The 16581-nt window shown below is 33.1% G+C and overlaps 2 protein-coding genes across 2 annotated transcripts; both read right to left on the bottom strand.

Annotated features, from left to right (window-relative positions):
• On the bottom strand, window positions 7015-9047 carry LOC104736694 (probable L-cysteine desulfhydrase, chloroplastic). The gene is made up of 2 exons (XM_010456721.2): window positions 7570-9047; window positions 7015-7320 (listed from the first exon to the last, which is right to left on the bottom strand). Exon 1 carries the CDS (start codon window positions 8979-8981, stop codon window positions 7575-7577), a length of 1407 nt encoding a protein of 468 aa, XP_010455023.1. The 5' UTR covers window positions 8982-9047; the 3' UTR covers window positions 7015-7320; window positions 7570-7574.
• On the bottom strand, window positions 9300-11368 carry LOC104736692 (G patch domain-containing protein 8-like). Its single transcript, XM_010456720.2, has 8 exons — window positions 11271-11368; window positions 10997-11083; window positions 10705-10900; window positions 10445-10599; window positions 10109-10252; window positions 9925-10019; window positions 9661-9826; window positions 9300-9503 (listed from the first exon to the last, which is right to left on the bottom strand). Exons 2-8 carry the CDS (start codon window positions 11066-11068, stop codon window positions 9426-9428), a joined length of 906 nt encoding a protein of 301 aa, XP_010455022.1. The 5' UTR covers window positions 11069-11083; window positions 11271-11368; the 3' UTR covers window positions 9300-9425.

Here is a 16581-nt window from a genome sequence, read left to right as displayed (position 1 = left end):
TGTCTGAAAATACTCTCACAAGACTTCATTCCCTGAACCAAACTTTCAAAATATCTGACAAAGTCGGAGCAATTACCTCCTAAAGCTTAAGATTATTTAGAGTAAGCTTAAAATTATATCTTGCAGTTCGATGACCCTTGTATAATTTTTCACACCAATGCATACTTGATCACAGTTTTAACAAGTTTCAGTCAAGGTAACATTTTATTTAAGTATGAAGCTTCAATGTTTCAAGTTTCATAAGGCACCTTGTGTTTGGTTGATTTAAAAAAATGCAAGTGTTGGAAGCATTATATAATGAGTGAAATCAAGGGTTTTAGTAGTTTAGGCACAATGATTTTGCAATTGAGTGATATTAATCTGTAGCCTTCAATAACAGATTAATTAAATTTGTACCCTTGATAATTTAAAAATTAAGTATGTAGGAAAGAGAAGAAAAACACAAACCAATAATCTCCTTCTCCTTTCAATTATTTACAGAAATATCATTGACCAATTTTTTTTTTTCAACAATAGAGACACTCTATCAAGATCAACAATACTGTTCATCGAATGATATAGTACATTATTTTCTTATTCTAGTGTATAATCATTTTTTTGTTTAGCATGCTAAATAATATTGTATCGGAAAACTTTAATCTTATATGTTAAATGCATGTTCTTAATCTAAAAATGTGACTTATGGTTTTTATTATTCATGTATATAGTAGTTCAACGAAACGGATTCGTCTTTTTGTTACATGATTAACGTGATAACAATTATAATAATATGTTATATAGAATGATAATGTGCTAACATATTATATATCCAGATAATATTGTATAAATTACATGATAATATAAATAAATATGCTAATATCTATCGTATTAAATCATGTATTATAGGATTTGCATAAGCTAACCTACATATTAATCTGTTTATTTACACTAATAATTTAATGATTAGGTAACTTATATATTTATATATTTAGTTAGAATGATAATTTAGTTATCACTGCTGAGATATAACTTATACGTTAACACTTTAGATAGATTGCTAAGTAAATTGGTACCCACAGAACTGAATCAACCTGAAAAGAACGTGATAATGGTTTTTGCCATCAACGATTCCCATTCCCCCCATTTCAACCAATTAACCTCTTCACGAGATCATGACTTATTTGATGATGAATAGATGAGAAAAACACATAAAAAAAGAAAGAATAAAATGTGTATGGGGGTGTAGTTGTCTTATATTCAGGTACATATATGTCAAATAGTACATAGGAGAGAGGACTAATTATTACATTATCTAGGGGTACATATTGATACTACTCTTTGCAATTCAACATTATACTTTTTTAACTTTTGAGACTCCACACCATCTTCTCCCTTTTCCACTTAATAATTCAACATACACTCAACTAAACATATTTTCTCCCACCACTTTTATCTTTTACCCTTATATTTCTTTTTATGTTTTTGATTTCATGATTACATATTTCTAAAACCTTATAAATATCTTCTAAAACTTTATAAATACTTAGATGAGTATGTGAATAGTAGTCACTATCCTAAAATAACTAAAAGTATAATATTTATAATACTTTTTTTTAATTCTTAATTATATATTTTTGTAAGTAATAAAGACGAAAATAGAGATACTTATTACAAAAAGAAAATAAATTACCAGAAAACTTGAAATTGATAATTTGATATACTTTAGAGTAGCAAAGAACATTGATTTTGAAATTGATATATATGGGTAGTGAAAGGAGTAATTAATAGAATTTTGGGTGTTTAAAGGATTATGTGGCAATGATTAATCTTCTTCTCGTTTTTCAACATGTCATTTCAAGTTTCAGCACCCAAATTCAACATTCTCACTATACATATTTTAGCCATTGAATAAAAACTTCAACATGCTCGTTGTAAATTGTATAATCTGTATTTTCTAAAAAAATATGCACTCTTTCTAATTTGGTTATGTAAGATTTTTTTTGGTCTTCAAAGATTATATGAAATTAAAACAAGTGATTTAACATTCTAAGACACTCGTCATAAATTTGCTATGTTGTGATTTGCATTCCTCTCTATTTTAGCTACTGTTTCCAATTATTTTCCTATTTCTTTGTAAATATTTGTTTTTTGTTCATAAAAAAGTTCATAAAAAAGAAATGCACAAGTGTACAACTACTATAATTTTAGTTCTTTTTCACTAATTTTTTTTCTTTGTAATAGGTGTAGCATTAAAATGAAAGCACAAGCTTCCATCACAAAAATTGAGTTTTTAGAATATTAAAGATGATCCAACTTGAAAGATTGAAAAACTAATTTTCAAGAAAAAACTCCAACATCTCCTCCACCACCGTTTCCACCATCTCCGTCGCCAACATCTCCATCGCCACCATCTCCGTTGCCATCATCCCCTCCACCTCCATTGTCGCCATCTCCTTCAATTTGAGCTGGAACGCTTGCATCATCCGGTAGCTCTAGCCAGCTCTTAGATCCCAGGGAATTTTGTCTTATGAAAGCGTACGTTTCAGTGGAGGGGACTCCTTCGGGGTATATGATGAAGATTTGATGGCCTTTTAATAATGACTTGGAGATAAGAAACATATTCCCAGTCTCCGGCTATGAGAACAAAGAGCTTAGGACTTCTACTCCGCTGAGCTAACCAGAACAACTTAGACTGAATATAATGATATGAAGCTTGAGGGACATTCGCTGAAACAAACAAGAAAAACAAAACAAGATTGTATGTTTTTGCAATTCAACATTATACTTTTTACTTTTGAGACTCCACATCATCTTCTCCCTTTTCCACTTAATAATTCAACATACACTCAATTAAACATATTTTCTCCCACCATTTTTATCTTTTACTCTTATTTCTTTTTATATTTTTGATTTCATGATTACATATTTCTAAAACCTTATAAATATCTTATAAAACTTTAGAAATACTTGGATCGACTATGTGAATAGTAGTCACTATCCTGAAATAACTAAGAGTATAATATTTATAATACTTTTTTTTATTCTTAATTATATCTTTTTGTAAGTAATAAAGACAAAAATAGAGATACTTATTACAAAAACAAAATAAATTACCAGAAAACTTGAAATTGATAATTTGATATACTTTAGAGAGTCGCAAAGGACATTGATTTTTAAATTGATATATATGGGTAGTGAAAAGAGTAATTAGTAGAATTTTGGGTGTTTAAAGGATTATGTGGCAATGATTCATCTTCTTCTCGTTTTTCAACATGCCATTTCAAGTTTCATCACCCTAATTCAACATTCTCACTATACATATTTTAACCATTGAATAAAAACTTCAACATGTTCATTGTAATTAAATATGATCCAACTTGAAAGATTGATAAACTAATTTTCAGGAAAAAACTCCATATTGTTGGGAGAAAAGCTAAGAGAAATCTAATGAATAATGAATACATAAGGATTGTGAATGATGAATCATATGTCCCTACATATTATGGTAATCATTGGGGAACTGAGTTAACAAAACTTCAAAGTTCTTGTTTTGTAAATTATTTTTATGATAAATTGTTTAAAGTATTCAATTGACAACATACAAGTTTTGATTTGGTTATAATTTTGATTCCTAAGATCAATATTTTGTGCAACATAGGTCCACATGAGTTTTTAAAGTTCAAGGTAACATGTGAAGTGATTAGGGACCTTGAATTCATAGAGTACATAATCATTTTTTTGTTCACTTCAAAAATAATATTATATGTATCTAGAAATCAAATTTATTGCCCAATATTATCATAAATCGAGATTAATAGCACATATTACAATTTGCGCACATATAAATATAATTTGTAAAGTTGTTTATAATATTTTTTTAAGATCAATGTTTATTATTATATTAATATCAATGTTTATGCCTTGAGGAACATAAGTACCAAAATTGAAAAATCTACAAACAAACTATATATTATTTTCAGTTTTATTTATATTATCATGTAATTTACTTCAAAACTGAACAAGACTGACTTTGTATTTGCTCTTTAAAAAATATAACATGAAGTTGGACAAGTTTTTCGGAAGTTTCCACGCCACTAAATTCACATTGAACTAGTTTATGAGTCTTATTTGATAATATACTCTTAGACTTACTAAGCCAAATGATACTAAGTTATTTGTAAATTTCATTGTAAATCTCGAAAGTGGAACAACCACTACAAAAAACAGGTGTATTGTATCATTTATTTTGTATGTTTGCATTACTTATAAGTGATACAAAGAAATTTTACATCACTAATAAAAATGATACTTACATTGTTGATGTAAATAATTAACATCAATTTATTATTAACTGATGCAATTTTATTTTGTTTGTATCGGTTGTTATAGTTGATATTAATAATGCATCAATTATTAATAAATGATACTATGTTTTATATCAATTTGTAAAAGTGATATAACTATTTGTGTCAGTTTTAATAAGTGATGTTGAAATTAGTATCCATTTTGTAAAATGATTTTAATAGTTGTATCATTTACAATAATTGATTTAATATTTGTATAATTTCGAATATCTGATTTAATTTATGTATTTTCGTATTTATTTAATCAATTAAATACGAAAATAGATAAAATAAAAATAAATAAAAAATGATAAATTCGCAAATGATTTACTATTAATTAATTAACTGATATAAGATTATTTTTATTAAACTAATTAATTAAATAAAAATACAAATTCTTTTTAATAATATTCCTAAACAGAGTTTGTTATGATTTACATAATTAGAATTGGATTACAAAATAATTAACCAAACAAACTAAAAACCCTAGCTTGGTAGCCTTTTTTGTGGTCGTCGCCATCGTACCAAGATCTTCGGATAATTATGATTTCCTTCGATCTGGGTGTTCCGCTGATTGAGCAAGGAAGAGTTGGTCAATTTCACATCTCGTTTACATTAACTACCGGTTAATTCACAGGCCTCTTCCACCGTGAATCTAGACATAACAAACGTCCACCGTCACCGACAATCATCTGTTGTCCTCGTCGAAGATTTGTAGGCCACATCCCCATCGGTTTTTTCATCCCTCGTTCTATCTTAAATAACTGGATCTATCATGATTGATTGCTGTTTGATATGGGTCAAAAATGCCGATCCTAATCACCACAAAATTACTTGTACGATGAAATGAGAAAGAAGAAGAACGAAGGAGATGATGTGATGAAATGAACATGTGGTCAAAGTCAAGTGGATTGGCTTGAATGGAAATCATGAATCTTAATGTATGAATATACTTTGTTATTGCCGCACATTCCAAACTGGTGGTGGAAAAGAGACTAATCTTGGAAAATTTTACTTTGTTTTGAATGAATCCATGGAGACCTATCCATAATTTATTTATCCACTAAACTTTTTTTTTTTTTTCAAGTTAAGGTCCGTAACTAATTATCATAAGCTCTTTTTTTATGTTCTTTGAGTTTTGGGTAAAACATGAACCTTGCAAAGAGATCATAACATAACATAATACTGCAACTGATTAACCACTTATCATTTAACAAATGTTCAATGACAAATGGATACTGTATAATCTAAAAATTCATAAAAAATATAGCAATATGTATCTTAAAATGTAGAAAATATATAATCATAACATATTATAAAGTTGATTCATATTATAAAGGGTGCAAATCTCCCTTTATTTAATTGATGTCAAATAAGTTAATTATAGCATTAGTTAATATAAGTGATGTTAAGGCATATATATTTACATCATTTACAAATAAGTAATTTAAAATAACATAACTTAATTTTGTGATGCAAAATAAATGATACAATACACTTGTTTTTTTTGTAGTGAACAACAGTTACAACACTGCATCACTGTGAGAGAATAAGTACCCATTTTCACAATCAACCAAAATTATGAAAATAAAAAGCCATAATAAAAACACTGAAGCTATTTTTTGTTTTTTTTTTTGTTTTTTTTCTGGTTAATAAACCTTGAAAATCTTGTTATGCCTTGTCTTACTACTCTTTTTATTGAAAGGGAATAATAGTATTAAGTTGTTTTTGGGTAAAATAGCAATCATGATTTTTTTTTGTTTTTTTAGTAGGCCCTGTTCGGACGAGTGTCGCTGAAACAGCTGCAGCGACCGGAAAAAATGACGCAAACAAATGCAAAATCATGATTGATCAGAAATAAAGAGTCGCTGGAGATGAGATTTATTTTCGCTAGCTCCCGAAAAAGAGTCGCTGCAATTTCCGGCGATTGTTTTAACTGACGCGGCGACTGAAAAATCATCAATTACTCACCGTTTGTTCTACGTCATGTGTCGCTCATTTCAAAACTCATTAAAAACAAAGTTATATTTGAGTAGCTAAAAGGTGTCGCTGGCGACACTGTAACGAACAGGGCCATGTAATGTTAAATTAGATTCAAAAGAAAAAAAAACGTTTTACAAAATTTTTGTTAGAATCCTTTTAATACATTTAGAAGCAAAACAGTTTTAGTAGAATCTTGGTGCAAACCAAGTTTAGATGCTGATATCCCCTCCATTCCATAGGGTGCTAAGTCTATTGCAGATATTCTTATCAATGAGTTTCATTAGCCTCTCCTCTGTCGCTGGTTGTTCTCCATGTCGACCTGATTTTCTTTTGTTGTTAAATAAAGGAGATAATGGAAGGTGTTTTGTTTTCTCTAATTCCACTGTTGAGGATAACATTAGACTGATTATTTAAAGCTATGCCACGTCGATTTACGAATAGCTGAGTTGTATAATTTGTGATAGTTCGGTAGGTCAAAGGTTCAGAGTTACGAAGGTGCACCTGAAATTGAGAATCATTTCAATCAACACAACGACCAAAATAAATATTCTCATCACCAGTTTCTATACTCAGAAATTAAATATCTTTAAATGTTTTAGTCAGTCACACGATTCTGATACCAGTTAGTCGAAAAAGTCTCCGGTTTAAAATGAACATCCTCACTATATCAACGTTGCCCTCTTAACCAATGATATCATTTGAATCATAATAAACGTAACAGATTATAAACTTTTACGACCGTGACATGTCCATTCACGAACCAGTAACACTGACTACAATTTGCGTTATTACCCTGACTTGCTAATGTGAAAGGGAGATTTTGAACAGGCGAAAATGAGCAAAGGAAATAGAAGAAAGCTTAGTTTTATTTTATCATACATGATTACTGTATAAGAAGTTCATGTTGAGAGATATGATTGTGGAAATAGAAAGGTTACTATATCTCATGAAGCTCCATGGTACCTAAACCATGATAACTTTCAGGATGATTCATTCTCCCGAAAAGCTTGATGCCCTGGTTAATACATAGAGGCGAGATAAGTAAGACAATAATGGACATTAGTGTTAAAGATGTTTCTAGTAACATTTCCTAAAATGCCTCACAATGCTTCTAAATAAGATGTAAACAAACACACCGTTGTTCCCAAAGACTATATAAATGCTCAAATTTCTAAGTTGATAATAAATAAATAACAATTGGGACATGATATTTCTGAAGAAACGAATTCAACAAACAAAGTAAAGTATCTATACTATACTGTACCTTAATCAACCAGATAGAGACGTGCATCTGAACCCATCTCTCACAAGTCCGTTAATTACGTCCCTGAGCCTATGATAATCCTCAGGTTTGTTATAAACTTGAAAAGAAATACGCACATATCCCGTGATCGGATCAATCTCACCGTCTGCAGGTGGCCTGAAGTAGGTCGGGATTTCAATGTGGAACCTTTCCCTCAAAAACGTTCTAAGCTTCGAAACATCCGAATCACTCGACACTCCTAAACAAACCGGTAACCCGACCATGATCATACTGGCACACATCTCGGGAGGACAACCAAACTGAGTCCCCCAAGACTTAACCAACATCTGACCCATCTCAACCACAGACTCATGATTCCTCTTCTTAATACCATCAATCCCTCCTTCAAACCGATTCACAAACTCCAAAATCGAAGGAACCACCAACTGAGCACTATAATCTCTAGTACCAACCCACGAACTCTCAACCGCCAAACCATTCCCATACTCATCCGACACAACGGGATGATGCAAATCCCTCGCACCGCTACTCGATTTCCTACAATACAAGAAAGCAACAGACGGCGGAGCGAAGAACCACTTATGAAGATTACTTGTATAGAAATCAGCACCAATCTCCTTCATATCAACATCAACACAACCAATCCCATGAGCAGCATCAACGAAAACTTGGTCAACACCTTCTCTTCTACAAATCTTGACAAGCTCTTTAATCGGAATCACAACACTAGGCATCGAAGTCACATGATCAATCAAAGCTAACCTAACTCTCCTACCATTCGCCTTACCGGCTTCTAAACCAATCCTAAACTGGTCTATAATCTCATCTGCCGAGATAACCGGAAACGGCAACTGTACCTCGATGACATGTCCACCGGAGCGTGTAACGTACGCTTCAACAGACTTCTTAACAGAACCAAACGCGTAGTGAAGCATAACAACCGCGTCGCCTTTATCGTACTTCCCTTCACGGAAAGCCCAAGCGGTTTGTTGTAAAACGATTGCAGCTGCGGTTGTAGCGTTATCGACGATTGAGACTTCGTCGTCGTGCTCTGCGTTGATGAGACGTTTGATCACGGATCTAGATTCTGAGAGTTTGGGTTTGAGTTGTTCGAAAAAGAATCGATCCGGTTGACGAAGGAACCTGAGCTGCCAATCTCGTTGTCGAGCTAGGATTGATGAAGGACAACAGCCGAAGCTTCCGTTGTTGATCCGAGTGAAGTCTGGATCGTGATGCGAAAATTCTGATTCGATCTCAGAGGAAGATATGTAATTCGGAGGAGAGATTTTGGGGCGTTTGACGAAATCGGAAACCGATTCGACAGCTACGCCGTTGGAAGAGGAAGAGGAGTATCTTTTGGAGTGACGGTGGTGAAACGAAGCTTCTTCCGGTGGAGACAGAGACGACGCCATTGATTTTGATTGAGAGAGCTTGAAGGAATTGAGGAAATGTGAGCTTTTCCAATTTCTCTAAAAACAAAATAGGATAAAGACAAGTGGTGAAAGTGCGTTGCCACGACGACATTTTGGAAACTGTGACCAAAAAAAAAAAAAATGGTTTGTGTTGTTGTGGTCACGTGACTCACGCGTGATTGGAAAGATTCACCTACCCAACAGACTTCATTCACGTGCTAAACGGTGTTCACTGATGAGTGTGGTGGTGTGGACACTTCAACGGTTCTTTAATTCTTTTTAACTGTCAGTTTCAGATTGATTTGATAATAAGAGTGGTAAAGAGGGCAAACACATGTAACAAAATTTCTGTAAAGTTGTTTTTCAGACCAGTTTCTGTGTGTTTTAAATCTGTGTAAAGAACCATAAAATAAAGAGTTACATAAGAGTACAATTTTCCCGAACTTAGTCTTCGTCGCTATCATTGCCAAAAACTGATGCAATTGCTACTTTTGGCTTCTTGATGCTGCTTGTGGGTTGGCTCTACAAAGGTAATATATATATATATATATAAACTAGTTTCAGTAACTGAGAGGATAAGATATGTTGAAGCTGGTTAACAGGCCAAAGACCGACTGTATTAGGTCCGGCACTTAACAGGCTCAGCCAGTAAATCAAAGACTAAGGTGCTAAGTAGTACCTTTGATATAATGCCGCTTTTAGAAGAAAAGCCAAACTTCAATGTTTTTCGCTGATCCTGGACAGCAAGTGGTGCAACCGTGGTTTTAGCTGGTGTAGAAACAGGGGCATTCTCTGGGCCTTCTTGTTGGTTCTGTTGTATCTGCTGTTGTTTACGAGCATCAGCCCTAAGAGGTACAAAACACAATCTGGGTTAAGTCCAACGCATACACACAATCTTTCAAAACATGTAAAAGGAAGAGAAAGTAAAAAAACTGTTAAGCACATTTTAGTCATTTCTCTCTCTTGACGCTGCTGCTCTCGCTTCTTCCTATCATCACGGTTGCTTGTACCGTGCATTTCTTTCATTTCTTTGAATCGCTGCAAAACACCAGCAACTTCTAGGCTTTAGGCTTTGGAAAAAAAGCTGTAAAAGAAAGGAATAAGGGGATCAGAGTTTTTTTGTTTACCTTCTTATGGTTGTGGTCATAAGAGCTCAAGTGACCTTCAAACTCCATCACTGTTCTATATTGTTTGCTGCAGAGTTCACAATAGAAGACTTTACGGATTTCTTTAACATCGCTCTGGATCTTCTGCTCACGTTCTGCTAGGACCTGGATTGTCATAATGGGCACGAAGCGGGCAGTAGAAAGCCACCAACCAGGTAATAAAAGACTGCAGGTAATTTTTTTTCTTTCCCTTTTTTACAATACTACCAATCCCGTCAAAAACAGAGGCATATATATACACTGCTTTCTGTTCTTTTGGGTATCGAAAGTTAAAGGCATCATGTTTTGAACGCATACCTCCCGTTTCTTTGCGATTTCCTCAGTCTCTTCAATCTCAATATCAAGTTTCTTCCTTTGGATATTTTCCTCTGCAGTGAAATAATCATCTTCTTCTTGTTTTCCTAAACCGAGTCTTCGATCCCTGATACCAGACTTTATAGGCTCCGTTATACCTTATTAGTATATCAATCAACACAACAACACAAATAATTCAAAAAGATGAAACAACTCTAAACCAACCAATTTTTCTAAATTCTTGTTTAAACACACAAACACACCTTGCTCTTGCTTCCCTAAACCTTTTCCTTTCCACCCCATTTTCTGAAGAAGACGAAACCCCACATTGGACGAAGATATCTTTGTGTCTAACGACGCTTGCTCCACATCCTCCAAATCAACATTTTCAGTAACCCTATGTGTAATCGGTAATCGAAACTCCTCAGCTAATCCCTCAATAAAAGACTCTTGATTCATCTATACCAATTTCAAGAACCACACAAACTGATAAAGCAAACCACCCAAAATCACACAATAACTTAACCAGTAAAAATTGAGATATGTGAAATAAACCTGATCTTTCTCATAAATCCGTTTCTCTCTACTACTTGCTTCCTTCTTACTTTCACGCCTCCTAGTATCCATATCGCTATATCAACCCTAATACCCAATGTGATTTGTGTTAGAGCTGGCTCTGATGGATTCAAGAAACTAGGGCTTCTACGTCACAACGATTCAAAAATCGATACTGATTAATCTACGTAAAGCTTCTTAAAGATTGATGGTTTAGGGTTTATCGCAAACTCAAATCGACACAAATCTAATGATGCAGATTGAAGAAGCTTACCTCCTCAGAGTTTCTAGAGAGAAAGATCGCAGCGCAGAGAGAGAGAGAGAGACCAACGAACCGAGGTAGAAGTTTTTTTTTTCTTTCTTTCTTTCTTCTTTAGCAGGCCCGGAGCTTTTATGATTGGGCCCAAAACAATTAATTCGGAATAACCAAACTATAATAAACTGATAACAAAGATTAGTGTCCAAGTAATTTTTGGCACTTACACAAAAAATAAATGATATGGTGACAAAATTTGATTTTTGTTATAAACTATAACTATAATACACCTATATATGTATATAATATTCTATAAAGTAAAACAAGAAATACTAAAGAGAGGGAGGAGAAGCTAAGAGAGTGGAGGAAAGTAAAAATCCTTGTATTATATTATTGTCTTTCTTTCTCATGTTTGTACAACTCCTATTTATAGTGGAACAAAGAAGTTATTAGTCATACCACTTATTAAATTGGTAATGACAAATGTAAAGGTGTGATGACATGTGTTGATGGATTAATCACACTTGTTTTACAACACTCCTTCTTGATTATCCATCATCATTTACGAATTACGTATTGCCTCGTTAAAGATTTTATCATGGAAAACTCATTGGGATAAAAACCATGATGAGGAAAAAGAGTACAATGACGTAAATTTCCCCTCAAAAAGACTTCAACGATCTCGTAGATGACGCATTCAAATATTGTGAATATGCAATCTGAATGTTGAAGTAGAAAGGGCCTTTGTTGACATGCTTTGTAGTTTCCAACGAATAGTGATGCAATCTCCCCCTTCATCATTGACATTGTCCATCAAGGTCGATATTTTGCGTGTTATTTACTGCCTCGTTAAAAACCTTGTCATGAAAAAACCCAGTGGGATAAAAACCATGATAAGGGAAAAAGAGTGCAGCAACGCAAATCATCATATTCTCTCCCTTTGTATTTATCATCTTCAAAAGATGCATTTTGAATGAGGTAGTCGAATGCACCTTTGTAAATAACTCTGCTACATTGTTACTTGAGTTGATGGACTGGCTATCAACTTCCTTATTCGTCTCGAATTCTTGGGTGTAAGAGAGGAATATGTCTTGTTTTGTCGCTCTTGGTGTAGCTTCCTTTGATTTGGGTGACATATGCAACAGAGCCTTCAAACAGTGTAGTTGCCTTTCGGTTGCTTCGTGCTAATGGATCTCAACAAGCATTAACTAGTTGATGCTGATCAAACCCTCAGTTCGAAGTTCTTCGCCAACATGTTACGAGACGCCAGTCTTAGGCAGGTAACTATTGGTTGACGTTCGGACATTATCTGAGTCATTAGGGATTCTCGATATGGCATATGAAGCACAACTATTTTGGCATAAGTGACGGCCAAAGTCTATCACTGAAACGTCGTGAGGTCGTTGTTTTGCGATATATCTTTATATTGATCTGATATAATTCTTCCATCTGCAAAACCAACTAAACCAAACTTGGGGGTTCCAAAATATATTAAGCCCAAGTTAATCATACATTTGCAATAGAAGATACATTTGGACTCTTACTCAAAATCTACTCGCAGAGAATGAGTTATATGCTGCAAAGAGATTAGTAGAAAATGCTATTCACAATTTATAAGATATATAAATGCTCGTCAGCATTTATATATGATCTTATATATATATATATGACTTTATTTAGAAGTGATTGGTATAACATCTATTTTGAAAGATGTTTACAAGATCTTTTACTCAAAATAACCCTTTAAGGGTTTTGATGATTATCAATGAGTTCTCGAGAAAATAATTATGATATCATATATCTTTCAGGATAAGCTCTTTAAGCATCCATGAGATGTATTTCAAGTCAACATATAACATCAATTTTGACTGATATAGGGTATTTTAACAAAACATGGCGCGACACACCATTTTGTTATATATCATTATACCCTTTTGATGCTTGGACCACTAGTCCAAAAATTATTCGTCTTTCATACGAGATTAATATAGACTTGATTACCTCTTTATTGGCCAATATATATCTCTATACGCTCACAAAGCGGAGATTTATGATCCTCATTAATCACATTTGCGCTATATCATTTTATTGTCGACATGTATGTCTTTGGTTCAATATTTCCCGTAATGACATGGTTAATCGAGATCTCTTTAATCATTATATAAATGATTTTATTCAGGTATCTGATTTCGTTATTAAACATATCAATTCGGTTTCTCTACTCCTCTTGAGAAGTATCTTGCTCCTCTTTAGGAGTCTATTTGCTCATCTCTAGGAGTCTATTAGCTCTCCTTTAAGAGTATATCTACTCCTCTTTAGGAGTTCATTTGCTCCTATTTGAGAGTATAATCCTCTTTTTAATTTGCTCTTTTTTTCTTGTCGAGGATTTTATTTATCTTAGGAACCAAAGTAATCTATCACGTTTCTTATGTGTCATAGACTTAGTATGTCATCCGTTAGAGACATAATTTTATTGGAGCATTTCTAGATGGGATGTGAGATTTCTCAGAACTACAAGTTCGTATTCATGAAATCTCCTCCATCAGCTTTTGGCATTTGATTTGCAATATATATTTTGAATAGTGATATTTTGAATCTATTATATTCATTTGTTCAAAGATTCAAACTATTCAATGATTCTCCCATAATGACGGGGAACTTTTATCGTCCAACTTGATGATGTGCAAATCTTACAATACGCACATCTCTCATAAGATGGCTTTATATTATTAGAGCGGAGACTCATCTCGTGCATCTATATATTTCATTCTCTCTGGATGATAATTTTTGTGCGGTGTGGAGGACCATTTATAATATATATCACACACCCATAATATTCAAGATGAAAAATATTTGATCTCCAACCATAAATACATAACATGGGAGAAATATTTATATATAAATTGTTGGTCTTATATATAATATTGACTACATGCAAAACTGCATGTTCCATGTTTTGACATGGAGACTAAATCACCAAAAACCTTTTTGCAATCTCTTGGAGTTGCACTATGAAAAATTCATTATAGCTCATTTCAAGAGTGAACATCTTGGATGTTCCACTTTATCAGATGCGACATACATATATGTGATAAACTAAAGGATATGAATTCACCAGAGTTATATTGCTTTGGGGTGTCAAATTTACCAAAGTTTATTACTAGTAAAAAAAATATGTATAGGCACAAAAACTATAGTGGCTGAGGTAAATAATTTGTGGCTATATGATAAAATAGTCACGGTTGGTCACCAAAAAATTTCGTGTGTATAGCGTCGTGACTTTTTTCTTTCGTGGCTTTTTTCGTAGCTGCTTAACCACGATTTAGTCACGCGTATATCATAGTTGATTTGTCACGGAATAGCCACTTTAATATATAGCTTTTTTTGCCACGAACTAATTCTGACTAATTCGTGACTTTCTTATATAATTTTAATAAAAAACGATTTAAAATCTGAAAAATATTTATTTATAAAAACAAAAAAATAATGTATTTACAAAAGAATAATGAATTTAACGAAAATAAATACATAAAAAATGTTTCAACCGAGGCGCCACTTCTTCCGTCAAGTCTCTCTCCGGTGGTCTTGTGGCGTCGAATATAGTAGTGGTTGGAGGATGAGCGTTTCGTTGGGCAAAGGATCTAAGATCTGGTTTTCTTGTTCTTCTTTTCTAAGGTGGTGGTGGTTGGAGGGTGAGGATTTTGTTTGGCAACGGATCTAGAATCTGAAACTTTCTCGCTCTTCCTTTTGTTTGGCAATTGCAGCAAACAGAATTTGGTAGACATACAGTTATTGTTTATGAATAAACAAAATTAAATAAACAAACATAAATTCAGAAAATAAAATAAGAGCTATAACCTTATATATAAGAATTTAATAGACATAACTTTTCTTTGACCGTAGAGTAGGCAGAGCCTATCATATATAACGATCAATCCGGAAAAGACAAAGCATTTTATTTGATCATAAATGAGGCAGAACCTCAATATGTATAACGATCAATCGTGCTGATAACGTGTTATAAACTATAACTATAATACACCTTTATGTGTATATAATATTCTATAAAGTAAAACAACAAATACTAAAGAGAGGGAGGAGAGGCTACGAGAGTGGAGGAAAGTAAAAATCCTTGTATTATATTATTGTCTTTCTTTCTCATGTTTGTACAACTCCTATTTATAGTAGAATAAAGAAGATACGAGTCACATACCACTTATTAACTTGGTAATGACAGATGTAAAGGTGTGATGACATGTGTCGATGGATAAATCACACTTGTTTTACAACAATTTTGTATTTTTCAGTGAGAATGTTAAATTTCTTACTCAACAAAATGATATATTTACATATTGGAAATCTGAAAGTTAAAGAACAATATATAAAATTAAAGCAACTACGAATTCGTTTTGAACCAACAACGAAGTAGCCCGTAGAGTTTGTGGGAAGCTTTGTAGTTTAGTGAACAGATCCTATTTCACACAGTTTTGTTAATGAAGCGGATAAATTGGCTCAAGTTAAGTAAGTAACCTACCTTGGTGTCTGAAAATATTTCTCCCCCTTCATATAAAGTATATGGTGGCTTGGAAACACATACGGATGAGAATGAAATCATCAAGGGGTACCTTGTCGTGGTAAGATGAGCAATGGAGTCAGTGCAATCCGGTGAGGCGATGGAGCCAAGCATCTTTCCACTAATTATGAGCAATAGATGTAGTATTCTAGACTTCTAGTGTAAGTGTAGGGAAGTCTTAAACACAAAAAAGTGTAGGGAAGTGTTTTTGCATTTTACTTTTCGTAAACATTATGTTTTTTCAGATGTACTTTAATGATATTCTTTGTACGTAATATTATGTTATTTGATTTAAAATCTTGAACAAAAATATTTGTTTATTTATGATCTTTACCACTGCATTAATTTTACGAATAAGTATTAAAATTAGGTTATCTACTTAAAAAATAAAATAATATGATCATTGAAAAAATAATTGATGGAAAGAAGTAAAAAAAGAAAAGGAAATGATTCTTACACAAGTAGGGGTTTATTTTGATTTTTAAGCTACTAGTGTATGTTTCCTATAAACGGTATTTTTCTTCTCATATTTATTATAAATAAATTAAAAGGTTGGAAACTTACAGTCGTTCATATGATTGGTCATTGACGAAAAGATGAGTTACTTTTGTAAGAAAAATACTTAGGTTCACCTAGTGAACTTAGGCTCCGAATGGAGATAGTGTATCAGGCGTAGCAGATCTAGCGGATCTAGCGGATCAAGCGGAAAAAAGTGGATCTAGCGGATCTAGTGAAACAAGTGTGGATTTAGTGGAT

The sequence above is a fragment of the Camelina sativa genome, chromosome 13 (genome assembly GCF_000633955.1).
Source record: "Camelina sativa cultivar DH55 chromosome 13, Cs, whole genome shotgun sequence".
In the NCBI taxonomy this organism is placed as follows: domain Eukaryota; kingdom Viridiplantae; phylum Streptophyta; class Magnoliopsida; order Brassicales; family Brassicaceae; genus Camelina; species Camelina sativa.
Note: the sequence above shows the minus strand (reverse complement) of the source record. Positions and strands in the feature narration are given on the sequence as shown.